Raw genomic sequence first — 15,914 nt, forward strand, 5'->3', positions numbered from 1 at the left:
CCTGACGACAACTGGCTCACAATGTATTGATTAATGTCTTCAGTGTGATGAAGCAATTCATCAAACGTCTAATATTCTCTCTATGAACCTCTGACTGCTGCCTCAATCGACACCTGATGACACAACGGAGAGAAGAGCCAAGATAATCAGAGGGTTATTCCTATATGTTGTCTCATAATTCTGTGTAACCCTTTATACAATTCTGGCCCTTCCAAACAAGATTTATTTTCTGTTGTGATAATTGTATTGGCTTCTCTCACTTTCCATTTTATTATATTTTTTCCCATTTCTCTGTATTATAGTCCATATTCACATTTTATAAATTGTAGCTGCAGCTGATTCTCACTATCTGATGCAGAGGATCTATAGCTCGTACGTAACGGATTACTATCTTGCCAGAAACTAGCATTACAGATCGGCAGCAGTACAGGTATCTTCCTGCACCACTACCTACCATAATAATGCAGTTTATTATAGATAATATGGCTTATAATAAAAAGACATTGACAAATATGAACTGAAACTGATATTTCATTTCATTTCATTACATAAGTAAACAGTTAACATGCTGTAAAAATGATGTTTTCAAGGTAGAAAAAAATGACATCTTTTAAGATTAAACATGCATTAACACATTTTTGAAAATCAAATGCCTGCAGAACAAAGTAAGTTTTGTTTGCCACTTTCTGAAGGTTGTTCTGTATTGACAAGGGATGTTGCTGTGCTCAAGGGAAACATATTATAACTGGTAGAACAAATAGAAAGAGCTGGGAAAAAAAGAACAGTTGTTTTCCTTTAAGAGGTATTTTAGAGAGCCTGTTTTTAAACCAGGACTCTGGTTAATGCCCCTTCTGGTTAATGCCCCTTCTGGTTAATGCCCCTTCTGGTTAATGCCCCTTCTTGGAGGAAATACACTTGAATGTTGTTTTTAGGATGATTGTCTCATAAGCCAGAACATTAATAAGCAAATTTCACAACAGCAGAGACTGTCAGACTGACTTATTTTTGTCGTTGGTAAGCACCTACCTCAACAGCCCTACACACCAAACATCTCAACAACACACACACTCGCTCTCTGCTGTGATAATCTTTGATTCTTGTTATTCGCTGTCAGTAAACGCTCACTGGAGGCCTGCGGATGGTTACGACACTGCGCAATACGCTGAATGCTGCAGCAATGTGACTTTCTCAGTAAAAAGAAGTGTCCCTGATATCATCCCTGTTAGACTCTTATCATCCCTCTTCATAAATATTACAGTACACACACATAACTAGGAGTTTGACTCTCAACCTCATTCCAAAACACAATACTTTCTCTCCTTCAGTAAATACATATAGTAAATGTCCACATACCTAAGATGGCGATGACCTCGTCGTCCTGGATGACCTCCAGTGACCCCGACACCACGAAGCACAGGGTGTCCACGCTTTCCCCGGCGTGGAAGATCAGATCCCCCGGGGCGCAGTGTGTGGTCTGAAACTCCACCGCCAGCGAGCGCAGGCAGCCGTCGCTGGCCAGCCGGAACGCTGGATGTTCATTGAACACCTGAAAGAAGGATATTAATACTTTATTGTCTTTTCTTTAAAAGCTGTTGCTAGAGCAGTCAAACTCTCCCCACATGATCACAGCTACATTTCTAAGACTCTTTTTTCTGGAGAAGAGTGAAATAAGAGTTCATTTAGCTGCAGAATCAGATTAAATAGGTAGGTAACTTCAATTTGACAACTCTAAATTTGTAATTATTTGAACTTGACGCCATTTTCTTTTATGACATTTGCAAAGTGTTTTTATTGACCTCATTATGGCCATTCTAATAGTCGTTTTGAATATTTTGAAGCGTTACTGTCTAAACATAGGGAACAATGTACATTTTTGTTTTCTTAACAATACAGGTAACATAGTCAATTAGTCATACATTGTTCTCTTAACATTCAAGGTCTACAGAAGAAAAAAACATTATTCAATTGGGGATTCCATGTTTTTTGTTGTGAGTGCAGCATAACCTTTTTTTAGCGACACCCATTTGACAAACTTCAATATTACTATTATTAGCTTCTCCCAATAACAAAATCATCATTATGAAAAGACTGTTTTAGGCTGAAGTATGCTGTCATTTCAAACTGTTAATAAAATAAATCCTGCAGCCTTTCGAACACATCAGGCAACATGCAGGTCTTCCTCTCTACAATCTAAAAGTGCTTTCTTTCTGCAGGAATAGGCTTTTTCTGGGATCTATTTATGTGTGCAAAATGAAACACGGCCTCTACACAGTGAGATAATCCATCACTGCAACAGTTGAGTCTTCATTTGGTTTGCTTCTCATTTCACCGGGATGAGTTCAGTGTTTTCGTATCAGTGCTTCCTGTCAATTACCTGAAGCTCTCAGGAAGAAATGTAAGACTCCATGAGGAAATAATCCCTCAAAAACTGTGGCCTTATACACCTCAACCTCCCCGTCTTTATTCAGGACTTTGTTTTAGCTGGGGCAGCAGGCTCTCTTTCAGGAGTCCTACATTGCAGAACAATAAGAGGCCAAAACAACTTGAATGCGTCATTGTGCTACTACTGCAGACACCGGGTTCAGACACCATTTTCTGCTTTAGATTTAAAAGAAAGAGATGTTTTGTAGGACTATTTTTTTTTTTTTGGAAGGAGCACCATTTGCAGCTGTTTCAACATTTAAAGTTACGTCAAGTCAAGTCTGACCATTTTCAACCAGCGTGCACAGTGATATTAATTTAGTCAGGATACAAAGACAACATCTTTATATGAAATTTGGACCTACATTTCTTTCTTTTTTTAACCAAATTATTATCCTATTGTTAGGGTTCTTTATTTTTTAATCAGAGTTGGGTACTTAACTTAAAGGTCACATGTCATGGTCCTTTCTACTGATCATAATACCATTGTTGAGGGATATTACAATAGAAAAATACTCACAAAAATACTCACATTGTTTCGCATACAGCATCTCTGTAAACTACGTGTATTCACTCTCTCCACTAAACGGCTCGTTGGAGCTCTTGCCCCCCTCCCTGTGAGCCCAGTGTGCTCCGATTGACCAATCCACAGACTTCCTCACACACAAGCAGCTCAGCTGATCTCTCCTCCGGGCTGCTGCTGATAACAGACAGTTGCGATCGCGGCGAAATTCTCTCTGCAGACCCATTCTCACAGCGTTTATCAACCTTTTTCTTCTCAATATCAAGCCACACTTATTGTTTTTACTTCGGCTGAGACTTTGTGTGTGCTCGGGGTGATTCACAACGTCCGATTGTTTCACGTTGTGAATCGCGCTGAGCTCCGTGGAGGTGTGATTTCCTTGTTTAGCGATACACAGCGAAACACAGCCAAACTCACCCTGAGCACACACAAAGTCTCAGCCGAAGTAAAAACAATAAGTGTGGCTTGATATTGAGAAGAAAAAGGTTGATAAACGCTGTGAGAATGGGCAGTGTGCGAACTATACCACGGTCTCCGGGGGAGCCGCGATTTTTTTTTTTGCGGGGGGGGTAAATGCTGATCCGCGCATTAATAGCAACAGCACAGACATAGGCCTATTATAAAGAGAAAATCTGTTGCACACGGGGTGGTGTCACAGGTCTACATTTACATGTTCATGTCAACAGATTTCCCGAGCATGTATGGGCTACGCAAACTTCAATCAACTTGATAATAAGTAATCCACGGACCACCAATGTAACGTTTGACTGTTTAATTAAATCAATTTAAAATGTCTCAAAAATGTGATCCATTCACTCCACTGTTGGCTGGTCCAGCCAGCCGGCGGCCGCGGGACCACCGCAGCAACTTCGCCCCCCCCATCTCGAGCAGCAGGCAGGGAGGAAGAGGAAGAACAGGTGGGGTGGCATCATCATCTTCTTCCACATCTCCTTCAACCTCTACTATGATAGTTGTAGTCATCAAGTTAGCTTCTCTTGGCTCGTCTTCTTGTGTCTCTTCAGCCCCCAAGTTAACGTTAGCTGTCAAGTTAGCACTAGCACTGACGTTAGCTCCCTCCTCTCTCGGTTCTGTTGTAGCAGCAGTCACAACGTACGATGTGCTACCACCAGCTACATTCGGTTGGTCTTCTTGATTAGGTTGTTTGGCCGTCTTTTTAAAGAAATAGCCCAAGGTAAGTTGTTTTTTTCTTTTCGACATGTCAGCAGCAGCAACAATGCCTGGTAAACATGCAGTGCCAACTAAACGAGCTTGTAAGTGAGTGGGTAGTGGGTGGAGCTGCGGGCAGCGTGCAAGCAGGCGACACTTTTTTCATGAATCATAAACTCTAAATATAATTTTATTTCACTTATTTTACACCTTTGAAAAAAAAACATGCCCAAAATGGAATTTATTTGGTCATCATATCAGTATTTTAGAGAGCTCCCCCCAAATTTCACAAACCATGTTCCCAGGGGAGCTCATGTCACCACTAGGGGAGCTATAACTCCCCCTGCTCCCCTCCAGTTCGCACCCTGAGAATGGGTCTGACCGCGATCCCAACTGTCTGTTATCAGCAGCGGCCCGGAGGAGACATCAGCTGAGCTGCGTGTGTGTGTGAGGAAGTCCGTGGATTGGTCAATTTGGACCAATCAGCGGGGGCTTAACGTAACGGCTCCGCGGACTTAACGTAATGGCTCCACGGATTGGTCCATTTCGTTCCGGTTACAACATGACATCATGATGTACCCGGAAGAATCAAATGGATGATGACGTTTCACCAACGAGGCGTTTTGGGGAGTTCTTCTCTGTGTTAGAGTTTTACTCGCTACAGGGTGTACTTTGAGGGTTTTGACTCTGCAGACCGTTTACATGCATAAAATCCTTCATAACACACAAGGGGACGGGTAATAACCGGAAAAGCATGACATGTCACCTTTAACTTACATAAATCAATTAGAAGACTTACTGCTAAACAAGCACCACATTTGCATTTTTGCTTGAATTCTCTCTTATTCTCTCACACGCTTCTCTGCAAAATATCTAATTTTCATAATCTTTTTCATAATTTGGTCTGGAGTCAAAGACAATACAAGTAAAATCTCTATTATTATTCGGGCTCTAATTTTAACGGATTTTTTGGCATATTTCTTAGGTCATTCTTTTTTGGTAGAAACTGATTTAATAAACTATGGCTGCTTAATAAGCACTATATTTACATTTTGCTACAATTTTGTCTCACTCTTCTTTGCAAAATATCTAATTACTGTTAAAAAGTGGGAAGACCTGAGTGAGTTTTCCACCAAAAAAATTCACATATCTTTGCTCAATTATTTTCAGGTTTTCAGTCATGAATTCTGAAATGTTCCACCAGCAATCAGACTGATATTAATTATGTAAGGAGAAACAAATAATATCACCACAATATCTATAAGTACTGGGAGAGAACTTATAAGAACTTTTTCTCACTTAAACTTTAAGAAATCGGCCAATGTATCATGTCATGTAGAGATGAACTAACTTAAAAAAAAACTTGGCAAATCAACAAGCATCACAGATTTAGGCTCAATCTTCTTTAGCTCTCACATTTTACTTTGCACACATTTTATTTCAGTGAAAATGTTTCAGTGAAAGTTATTTCTTGACAAAGGTAAAAATAACTTTTTGCTGAAAATCAGATCCACTTCTTTTGAAAAATCCACTTATTTTTGGTCAAAATGTTCAACAGGTGAAAGCTATGCCTTCACTTTGCCGTTAAGGACAGCTTTCTTTAAATGACTGCAGTGTGTGGACAGGAAGTCTGGGTATGGGAATATGCCACTTAAAGCTAACAGGGTTAGCACCGAGTTTAGAAACAACTTTGGCTCAGGGTCACTTAATCAAGCTAAACTTTCTTTACATTTACATTTTTTAACAGTTTAGTGGATTGCAAAATGATTAGTCTCAGTTACAAATTATACTGTTAACTCCTAACACCTCTAATGTTTATATTTCTAACTGAGCTGACTGCTTATTTCAAACCATGTCAAACAAGTCAAACCATGAATTGGGTTTCATTTTGCATAAAGTGAAGCGCTGCCTTACTACTATTAGTGTCTGTAGGAAAACCATGAGATACATACCTTCCTGTTGAGGTGGACACAGATGTCAGCCCGCATGTCCTTAGGACAGATCGATAATACCTGGAGGACAGAGACACATAATTGCAATGTTGCAAACACAATCTTGTCTACAGAAATTCCCCCCATAAAATGTCACGACTATAAGATTAGGAAAACATACACTTGAATGTTATACTTTATGTTCCTCCAGAGTTGAAGGAGGGAACATAAACAGAGCCAGAAATCAAACACAGTTTAGAGTGCTATCAGAGCAGGAAGTCTGATTTTGATACATTACTACCTCTTCACTTTGCAACACACAGACATGACAGATTCATGTTAGAATAATTCATGTTTACTCCACTTATAACAAATGACTGCATGTCCCCAATTAATATTAGATCTGTCTGATGTAAGTTAAAAGACAGATACAAAGAGAGGAAGAGAAGCAGTTGTTTTAATCTACAGCGGCAGGGAGAAAATGCACTTTAACGTGCGGTCGCTTTTATCAGATTCTTTTTTGCCTCTTTGAAGGCTGCTTGTTATGCAGGTAATGCATGGCTCCTAAATGGATTTTGCACTTTACAGGTAAGGTGATTATGTTCTGCTCGAGATAAGTTCGTAGCTCCATGGAAGTCAGGAGAAGATTCTGAGAAGATGAATTATCACAGTGGAATATTAAATCCAAGGAATGGTAGAATAGTTAATGAACGTGTGTTTATTTTTAATGTTTTGTTTCTCTTTCTCTTCCGAATATTTAAATTTTAAATATAGAGCTGAGCTAACAGCTTGGTCTAAAGCTGCAAAACCTCTATTGAATCACATAAAGCTCGGCATGTTTGTTAACGACATGTTCAAACTGCAGAGACTCAGGAATGTAAGCTTGCATCACATGTTCAGTCTCCTCCAATCAGATTAAAATAAAACAAGGAGGTTTCTTTTCTCAAACATCATTGCCACCAAACAAACATTTCAAATCAATACTAAAATCTTCCATCAGCCTATCCCTTGACCTTTTACCTCTGAGACTCACCTTCTCCGTGTCGATGCCCTTGGACATGGACCAGGTGGAGACGATGTAGTCCATGACCCGCTCGCTGAGGCCCGTGGGGACCTGGTAGAGCTTCAGGAAGTCCCTGACGTTGTTGAGCATCTCGTGGTAGCGGTTGGTGTTGGCGTACATCTGCTGGAAGATGGTGGTCACGTTTCCAAAGATGGTGGCATAGAGCAGAGCTGGAGAGGGAGAGGGAGACATGGGACAGGGATGAAGACACACACACATTGATGCCCTCATAAATACTGGAGAAGAACAACCACTTACACTCTCTAACACCAAGGCAGCCAATCATACAAGTCAAGAGATTCTATATTTACACTGCAAATTGTTTAACTTTCTATTATATAATCACTAAGCAGAACTGAATACAGCGTATTTATTTGCATATTGATTTAGTCGATCCCTTTGCTCTGGCAACCCGATAAAAATTAATTTGTTTGTGTCAGCTATATGACATATTTGCGCAGTTGTACCGTTTAAAAAGTTAATATTTTAATACTAATTTGAACAAAATAACTTTAATGAAAGAGCGCACGGCAAAGTTTTGATGAGCAGGCCTGAGATGGGGTCGGCAAATACTGACACATTTTTTTTTATTAAAGATTTAAAAATCACTATTTGTAATTAATTCATGATATTCAAAAGGAATAGAGGAATCTGGAAGCAGTTTTTTCAAAATTAAAGCCATGTGCTGATCCGCCAGCCTCCTCTGAACCCTGCGGCTGCTTCTCTGTTTCCATAGAGACCTAACTCGAAATAGTTCTCCCTCTTTTTTCCGCATGGCTGCCTCCTCGCAGCCAATAATAATGACACAAGAAAGAGACAAAAGGATGTGTTTAAAGACTTTGAGAAGGTTGTGAGATTTGATGATGGTTCATGGGGGAATGAAAATAAGACGGGGGGGGAAGAGTGAAAGTGCAGAAGAACATGTTGTACAGACACATTCTGAATATGAAAAGATTGATAACACTAGTATAAACATGTCTTTGTTTGTGCTTAAATGCATTTTAAAGAAAACTTGTTTAGAAGTCCTCAATCATTTAGTGTATGTAAGCTTCGCCTTAAGGTGCTCTATTAAGCTTTTGCTTCACTGGAGTGTGTTTTATTTGCATGTACATGTAAATGGTCTGCAAAGGCTAAAATCCCAAAGATCCCTCCAGAGGAAGTTTCTCTGGATTTAAAAATAAATGGATTTGTGTTAAAAGGGAGGACATTAAAGAAAGAGACACAGGAAGACATTGAAAGCCAAGAAAAGCGTGTTTGTATGCGAGTGTGAAATCTCACAGTAGCGGTGAGAGTCAGAAATCAAAGAAATTCCAATGTTTGGATGAGAGTCAAAAACAGAAAAGGCAGAGGGACAGTCACACATTGAGTGCCAGCCTGCAGATAAACACTGTTCCAGTTTAGTTCATCCAAAGTCAGCAGACTTCCTGGACCCTTTAGGACCTTTCCGGGCCTCTGTCAGCAGGAACAGACAGACTCAAACAACTCTACCCATCTGGAACTGAAAGCTCAGAGACACAGCTCTCACCTCCGCCAAACAAAGACTCCTAATTAGGCGACTTCATGACTCAACGGTTGGCCAACGTCACCTCAGCCCAAAGAACGGCCAAGGTTGGACACAACCATGAACTCTCTCAGTTGAGCTGAAACAGTCTTTCTGTGATTGCCAGGATTTGAAGTAGAGGGTTCAAACCCTTTGGCGAATCTTCCTCTTATTTGGTCCTTTTATCCAAGTGAGAGGGAGGGAAGAAGATTGAACTTTGATGGCATGAAAACACAAAGACACCTGGAGATGCGAGGTCCAGTTCTCTAACAAGGACAGCGTGGAAAAGACAGCAATCCTAGTGTGATGGGTTAGAGGGCAAGCTGTAGAAAAAGGGTTGTTTGCAATCCAATAGCAAACTGAAAGCTACTCATTAGCTAATTAGCAGCATTAGAAAAAACCAGGTCAGGCTATTAGCACTTTGATATGGTAAAGCAGCTTGAGACAAATAACATAGCTCCAAATCAAATGAACTTAATTCTTAGTAATAAAGTTACTACAGATTGAAAAAGCTAGAAGTTCTTTGGATTATTTATTACAGCTATACTGAAACGACCTTTGTACTGCAAGTCATCTGACAATCCAAGATGATTGGAAAGAAAGAAACAATTTAGCCAACCCATTAACCATTTAACACCACACAACAACAGACAACGTTATAAGTTATACATGCAAACCTCAAATACAATCATCTCAATCAAGTTTTATAGCTTAAGCTCTGATATAAATACATCATATACAAAGCTGATTAAAGTGCCCAATGGTGCTGAGCATGGTGAATGGTTTACAAAGCACAAAGACAGAGCTATAGAACTGCTTGAACCTGATAAAAAATGTGTTTTGCCAACCCATCAACCAATAAACACCACACAACAAAGCATAGAGCAAGAACATTTTAAAATAAAATCATCAAATCAAATGTATCTCAAGCTCTGTTTGAAAGGAGATGGATGATCAATACACAACAAGTAATATCAAGGAGATCAAAGTGCCCAATGATGCTGAAAATGGTTCACCAAGCACAACAACACATATTTTTTTGAACTGCTTGAGTCAGATAAATAAAAAACAAAATAGCAAAGTATACTGATTGGACTTGGTCTATAAAAACCCTTCTCTGGTCCCACATAGAACATTAAGACTTCAGACGGATCATCCAAAGCACTCAGGCTACAGTTTATAGCTGTCATTGCAATACTATATTTGAGATCTGATATGTCCCCTGTGGCTTTATTTATTTTAATATGCCTGTCTTCCCCCTCTGGTGGCCAGGGAGAGATGGGCTGTTATATAGGGCGGAGGGGGGGTGATGATTCCTATTCGTTGATGGTGCAGCCTGGGGGGTGGAAAGGACCAGAAGCTGTCAAATAGAGGCTCAAATCAAGAGAGTGGGGAGAGTCATTGCAGGAAGTTTTCTCTCCAAATGTACTGTGACACTCAAAGGAAAGTATATTAATAACATATTTTGGTTTCATTGGGTGGTTGGTCTATTTCGGCCTCCTGACGCTGCAGTGATCTCATCTCAGTGACAGCAGCAGCTTTTTCTTCCTACACGATGCTAACCGCTCATTAGCGCAGTGTTCCTGTGTATGGACCACCTGTCATCACATCGAGTGGGCCAGTGACGTACTTCTATTTGATCTTGAATGCGTTGCTTTTTTAAGCCACAGCAAGTCCAGTAACTATATATTTAAATCAAACGGATATTGCTATATATTATAAAAGCAGACGTGCATCACTTCCTGTTTGTGGGGGGGATGTTTTTTTACCTGAGCAGAAACCAATTCACTTTTGTTGTTAAGAATAGCACATGACTAAAGGGACCAGCGTCATTTTATTCTGTGAAAGCAAGCAGCATTTGAGTCACGAGATGTAATGGCGAGGTATGTCAAGGGGAAATTAGCAGAAAAATAATATGTACATTGTCCGACACGCTCTTCTTATACATGAGTTGTTGTTGTTGTTGTTGTTGCTTCTCACCTTATCTGGCATTTACTTTAGTCTCATGTTCATGTGTGTCTGCTGTTAACACATGCACACATAAATAAACAGCAAAAGAAATGTAAATATCGTTTTTGCCATCTGATGTTAAATAGATTTTCCAAAGATCATAATCAGAAGCTGTATTCTACATCTGTTGTTATTCATGGAATTTTGTTGTTCCTTCTCACTGCATTTGGCATTTCCACTTGTTTCATATTTAATTGGTGTCTGCTGTTGACACTTGCCACATGTTGGTGCGTGGATTGACCCTTTTGAAGGGCTGATATTAATCTTAAAGAGGTCCTATTAGGCTTTTTGAGGTTTCCTTTTCCTGTAGTGATAGGACCCTTTTAACTTCTCCAAATAAGGAGACGGTCAATTTTGTCAGAAATCATCCGACATCTGTCTGAAAATCTCTTTCTATGATGCCTTACAAATCCTCTTTCTATTTCATATTGGATGGTTCACCTCAATTCCCTTCACTATTCTTGTGTTATTGCTTTTATATAAAGGGGAATAGTTGAATTGAGACCGCATTGGATGATGAAACAAAACTACACATGCACAAAGCAACATTATAACATTGAATTGGTGTCAAAAAAAACATTTAGAGCTTAAATCCTCAGAATTATTTGGTGTGATGTAATAGAACAGTGTCATGTCAGTCCATGTCATATATTTTACTTTTATGCATTTCAGTAGATCTGGTGAAAGAGTGTGGGATGATTGGTCAGAGTGACTGAGAGTGAGGGACAGAAAGTGTCAGTGCCTGGAGCCCAGACACCCAGAAAACATCAATCACTCCGACATGAAGAGACAGCCAGCACACAAACACCCTCACATACAGTAGTTATCACACAGACTCAGATACAACGATATAGAAACACAGAGCTCCTGACAGAAACAAAAGCACACAAAAGATCTTGAGTTTATATAATCTGTGTCTAAACTGAGAAAAATATAACTCATTAGATGTTTTATAAACAGTAAATTGAGGTGTTTTTATAAATGCAAGTCAACGACGTGTTAAGCCAAGCTATGAACTAACTTCAAGGGCAGGGGAAAGCAGCTAGCCCCCATCTAAACAAAAAAGAAGAACATATAATAAAAAATAATAAAAAACACCTTTCAGGGATCCCCAAAGTATTTTTTATCAACACATCCAAGTTTGGTTTAGAATCAGGAAAGTAAATGAAGCTACAGATTTACTGAGGACAGACAGGATGTGATGAGCAGTCAATGCTTCCAGCAGCTTGTGGGCAGAGATAGAAACACAGGTCACTTATCAAGCAAGACAACAAAAGAAAGTTGTCTTTGCCCTAAAAGGAGAGGTGTTTTGTGTCTTTGTATTCATATATTAAACAGTTAATTAGACTGGTTTTTTTTCCACTATCAGTAGTAACTATGGACTAAACTAAAATATATAGATAATGAATTAATTAGTCATTTATAGCTGCAGCCCTTTAGGTGCTACATACACAAGTGCATGTGCTCTTTCTTTCCTTTACATGCACCTTATATAGACCATGTACAGTAGGAGATGTATCCTAGCTTGTGAACACATTTGAAAATTGCAATGTCTAAATAAAATCCAGAATTGTGTCTGCTTTTGCATCATACCACGAATAATCACACCACCGTTAGACTGGTAGTGGACACATGTGAAAGCTTGTTTTTTGCCAACCTCTGTAGCTAAAAACTTGTACACACCTCTGTTACGCAACACAAACCAAGAATAGCAACACAAAGTGCAAAAATCCACCAGCCGGGGCCTTTAGAGGAGCGCCCTCCATCACGAGCCATTGATCCCAGTCCATTTGCTGCTCAGTGAGCAAAGTCGGCGTGCAGCCTGCATCACAGCACATTACACACTGACGGGGCACTGCCAGACTAACAGAGAGAGAGCCAGTCAGGCGTTTCACAGTCCAAACAACCCTAAAATCTACTGTATGAATCTGTTTTGCCAAGCAGTAATTGTGCATCAAGCACTCTATGGGTAAGTAAAACATTCTGCCTGATTGTCTCCACATAGATATTGACTGAAAAATCTGCAGAGGCATCACAGCGTTAGTCACAGCCGCTGAAATCAATACAATTTCTGTAATCTCACTTCGTAAATATGGTTTTATATCAGTGTTTTCTCCAACATCTCATTGTTCACTTCTCATTAGGTCAACTTAATAGACCATGGCCGTGCAAAAACGATAATGGGTTTGGGAGTGACTGGAATTGGCTACAGGTGGGGGATGTGTGAAAAATATCTGGGCCAACATAAATCCCCAAACACAGATGAGTGGTGTACACTCAAGATGTTAGGAAAGGTGGTGTACATGCATGACCAGTATCAGGAGAAGCACTCAAATACTTGACTCAAAGTGTGACTTCAAATAAAAACAGCCTTTCCTCTTACAAATGACAAGTTGAAGTGATCAGCAACTAGCTTCAAGCAGTCTATGTTGTGTAATGATGTGTTACCAACATAACTGAGTCAGTAAAAGTTAAAAGCATTGGATATACTCTACACATTAGAAGTTACAGGTTGCATCAACCTTTCTTAGTTTAGCTTAACTTAATTCAGCTTATCTTAATTTAGCTCAGTTTAGCATAAAGACCAGAAGCAGGATCAGTCTGGCTCTGTCCAAAGGTAATTCATCAATTGAAAAGCACTTATAAAGCTACTGACTATAACTTTACATGATAAGTTAAAGTTACAGACAGCAGCCGCTTAGCCTAGCTTCTATTATCTTAGCTTAGCTCAGTGTAAAGGCCAAAAGAAGGGCTAGCCTGTCTCTGTCTAGACTAGAGGTAATAAATCCATTTATAATCACATATAAAGCTCACAGATTATAACTTTATATGTGATTTTTGTAATATGTATATACACGCAGAATTGTAGACAGTGCCATTTGGGAGCAGTGACCTCCTGGGCCCTTTCTCATTTCATCAAATCCCCCTCCTCGACTCCTCGGTCCTCCGGTAGTGACCCGGAAATGAATTTCAGCGCACCATGTTGAAGGACATCTCATTTCTCTAAATGCACTTCGAGGACCGAGGATCGAGCGTCGAGGAGGCTCTCTGGAGGAGCTATAACCGAGGATACACTGATGGGTCCTCCACGGTCCTCCACGGCTGCTTCGTGGATGCATTTCCGGCAACAGAGATGTTTCAAAGAATCGTGACGCACAGCCGGACTTATCTCAGCCAATGACAGCTCTGCATGCATCCCCTGGATATTATTTTATTAACTGCTTTCATCGCGACGCGATGTTTACAGTCAGAACAGCTGTGAGGTCCGTGCAGAAAGCAGAGCAGTGTGTATAATATATATCACTCAGTAGAACAGGCCTACTCTTTTTGCTTTAGTTTAGTAGATATCTACAAACAAAGAGTCGATATTTTTCTAAAACCATTTAGTGCTTCACAATAAAATACACCACGGCTGTAGCCTGTTTTATATGCGTGTGTGTGGTGTAGGTGTGTGTGGTACAGTGTGTGCATAGATGCAGCGGACAGACAGGTGTCAGTTGGTTTGGTGTCCTCTGCTTACTTTTAATACTTGTAAATAAAATCATTGGCCCGTAATTTATTTTACACATTGTAGCGACCAGAGGGGAGAGGGGGGGGATATATCCAGTCTCTGATAGTGTTACGTTATTATGAGAGTGCTCTGCCTGATTCTGAAATTGTATATATTTATATAAATATATACATATATATATGTGTGTGTGTGTCTACATCTGTAGCCATTATTGTCTCATTATACCGCACTGTGAATGAATCAAAGTAAATATATAAGTGGTCATGAACACATCTGTCCATCAGACAGAGGGCTCTGTGCCTCCTGTCATCATTAATGGACGTCTCTTTAAAATGACCGCTCAGAGGAGAGGAGTTCTCATTTCTCTAACCGCCTGCTGCTTCCCCTCCTCTCTCCTCGGTTCCCCTCCTCGGCTCCTCCGCTCGCATCTCCTGTGGGCGGGACTAAGTATCGAGGATAGGAGTCGAGGAGGGGAGTTAGAGAAATGAGAAAGGGCCCGGGAGTTCTGCCATCCCTGTGAGATTGGCAGGAAACTGTCAAATAATAATAATAGCTTTGATTTATATAGCGCCTTTCAAGGGACCCAAGGTCGCTTTACAAGTAGTAGGGCAAAAACAAACATAACAAAACAAAAGTCAGACAGACAAAACAACAGATCGATTTAGGGGCCGAAAGCCTTGGCAAACAGATGGGACTTGAGGGCCCTTTTGAAGGCGTCAAGTGTGGGGATGTTGCGAATCTCCGCAGGGAGAGCGTTCCAGAGGGTGGGGGCTGCCACACTGAAGGCTCTGTCCCCGAAGGTTCGCAGTCATAGTCAAAGACTATGTTGCTAAGCTAAGCTAAAGAGCAACAGTTTAATTTATACTAAACAGATGTGAGGATAGTGTCCAACTTCTCACCTGACTTTCAGCAATAAAGGAAAGACAATATGTGTAGATTTTAATTCCAAGTTTTAAAGATGTCAATAACTTGTTTTTAGAAGGAAGAAACTAACCAAACGACCAGACGTCTATATCACCTGATGTTGATATACTTTATTAATCCCCGTGGGTAAATTGTTTCTCTGCATTTGACCCATCCTAGTGTTAGGAGCAGTGTGCTGCCATTTTGAACGGCGCCCGGGGAGCAGTGTGGGGAACGGTGCCTTGCTCAGGGACACCTCGGTAGCACTTGGTCTTGCCGGGACTTGAACTGATGACCTTCCAGTTACCAAGCCAAGTCCCTATCGACTTCGCCACCACCTGCATTGTAACTGTAGTCCAGACAACTTTTCCCTTACTATATTCCAATGTGTAGATAGGACTTTGTTCACATGTGAAGTCTCTTTTCAACCCAAATGTTATTAGACCTAACATATCAAAATCCATGTTTACTGGGTTAGAAATGATAAGGGTAATATAGAGAAATTAAGGACAGAAAGACAGTCTGATAACCTTGCCTATTATTTCAATCTTAAGTAACTCCAGAAATAACTAGTGACTACATTTGAAACTGAGTCACGTCTCACGCTGGGAGAGTTAATACATATGTAGAGACATCAGTGATCCCCCACTGATGAAAAACATTTGGAGCTTAGTGATGAGTTGCCTTCCTCAGAATTTTAAATCACACAAATCTTTATTCAAATAATACGCTTTGGACAGTCGGGAACATTGCAGGGTGCTCAGTACATATACAAATATTCCTAAATATCCAATCTGTGTTTTTAAATGTATTATAAATGATATCATAGTGTGTTTAGAGAACCA

The 15,914-nt window shown here is 40.1% G+C and overlaps 1 protein-coding gene across 1 annotated transcript in view; it reads right to left on the bottom strand.

The window, feature by feature from the left end:
- kcnh5b (potassium voltage-gated channel, subfamily H (eag-related), member 5b) overlaps nt 1–15,914 on the bottom strand; it is a 142,526-nt gene that overhangs the window by 45,556 nt on the left and 81,056 nt on the right. Inside the window, exons 9-11 of the mRNA XM_034112246.2 lie at nt 7,076–7,275; nt 6,064–6,123; nt 1,354–1,546 (exon numbers count right to left, since the gene is read on the bottom strand). Of these exons, the coding sequence (XP_033968137.1) occupies nt 1,354–1,546; nt 6,064–6,123; nt 7,076–7,275 (453 nt within the window). The remainder of the gene's footprint in view (nt 1–1,353; nt 1,547–6,063; nt 6,124–7,075; nt 7,276–15,914) is intronic.

The sequence above is a fragment of the Pseudochaenichthys georgianus genome, chromosome 22 (assembly GCF_902827115.2).
Source record: "Pseudochaenichthys georgianus chromosome 22, fPseGeo1.2, whole genome shotgun sequence".
Classification (NCBI taxonomy): domain Eukaryota; kingdom Metazoa; phylum Chordata; class Actinopteri; order Perciformes; family Channichthyidae; genus Pseudochaenichthys; species Pseudochaenichthys georgianus.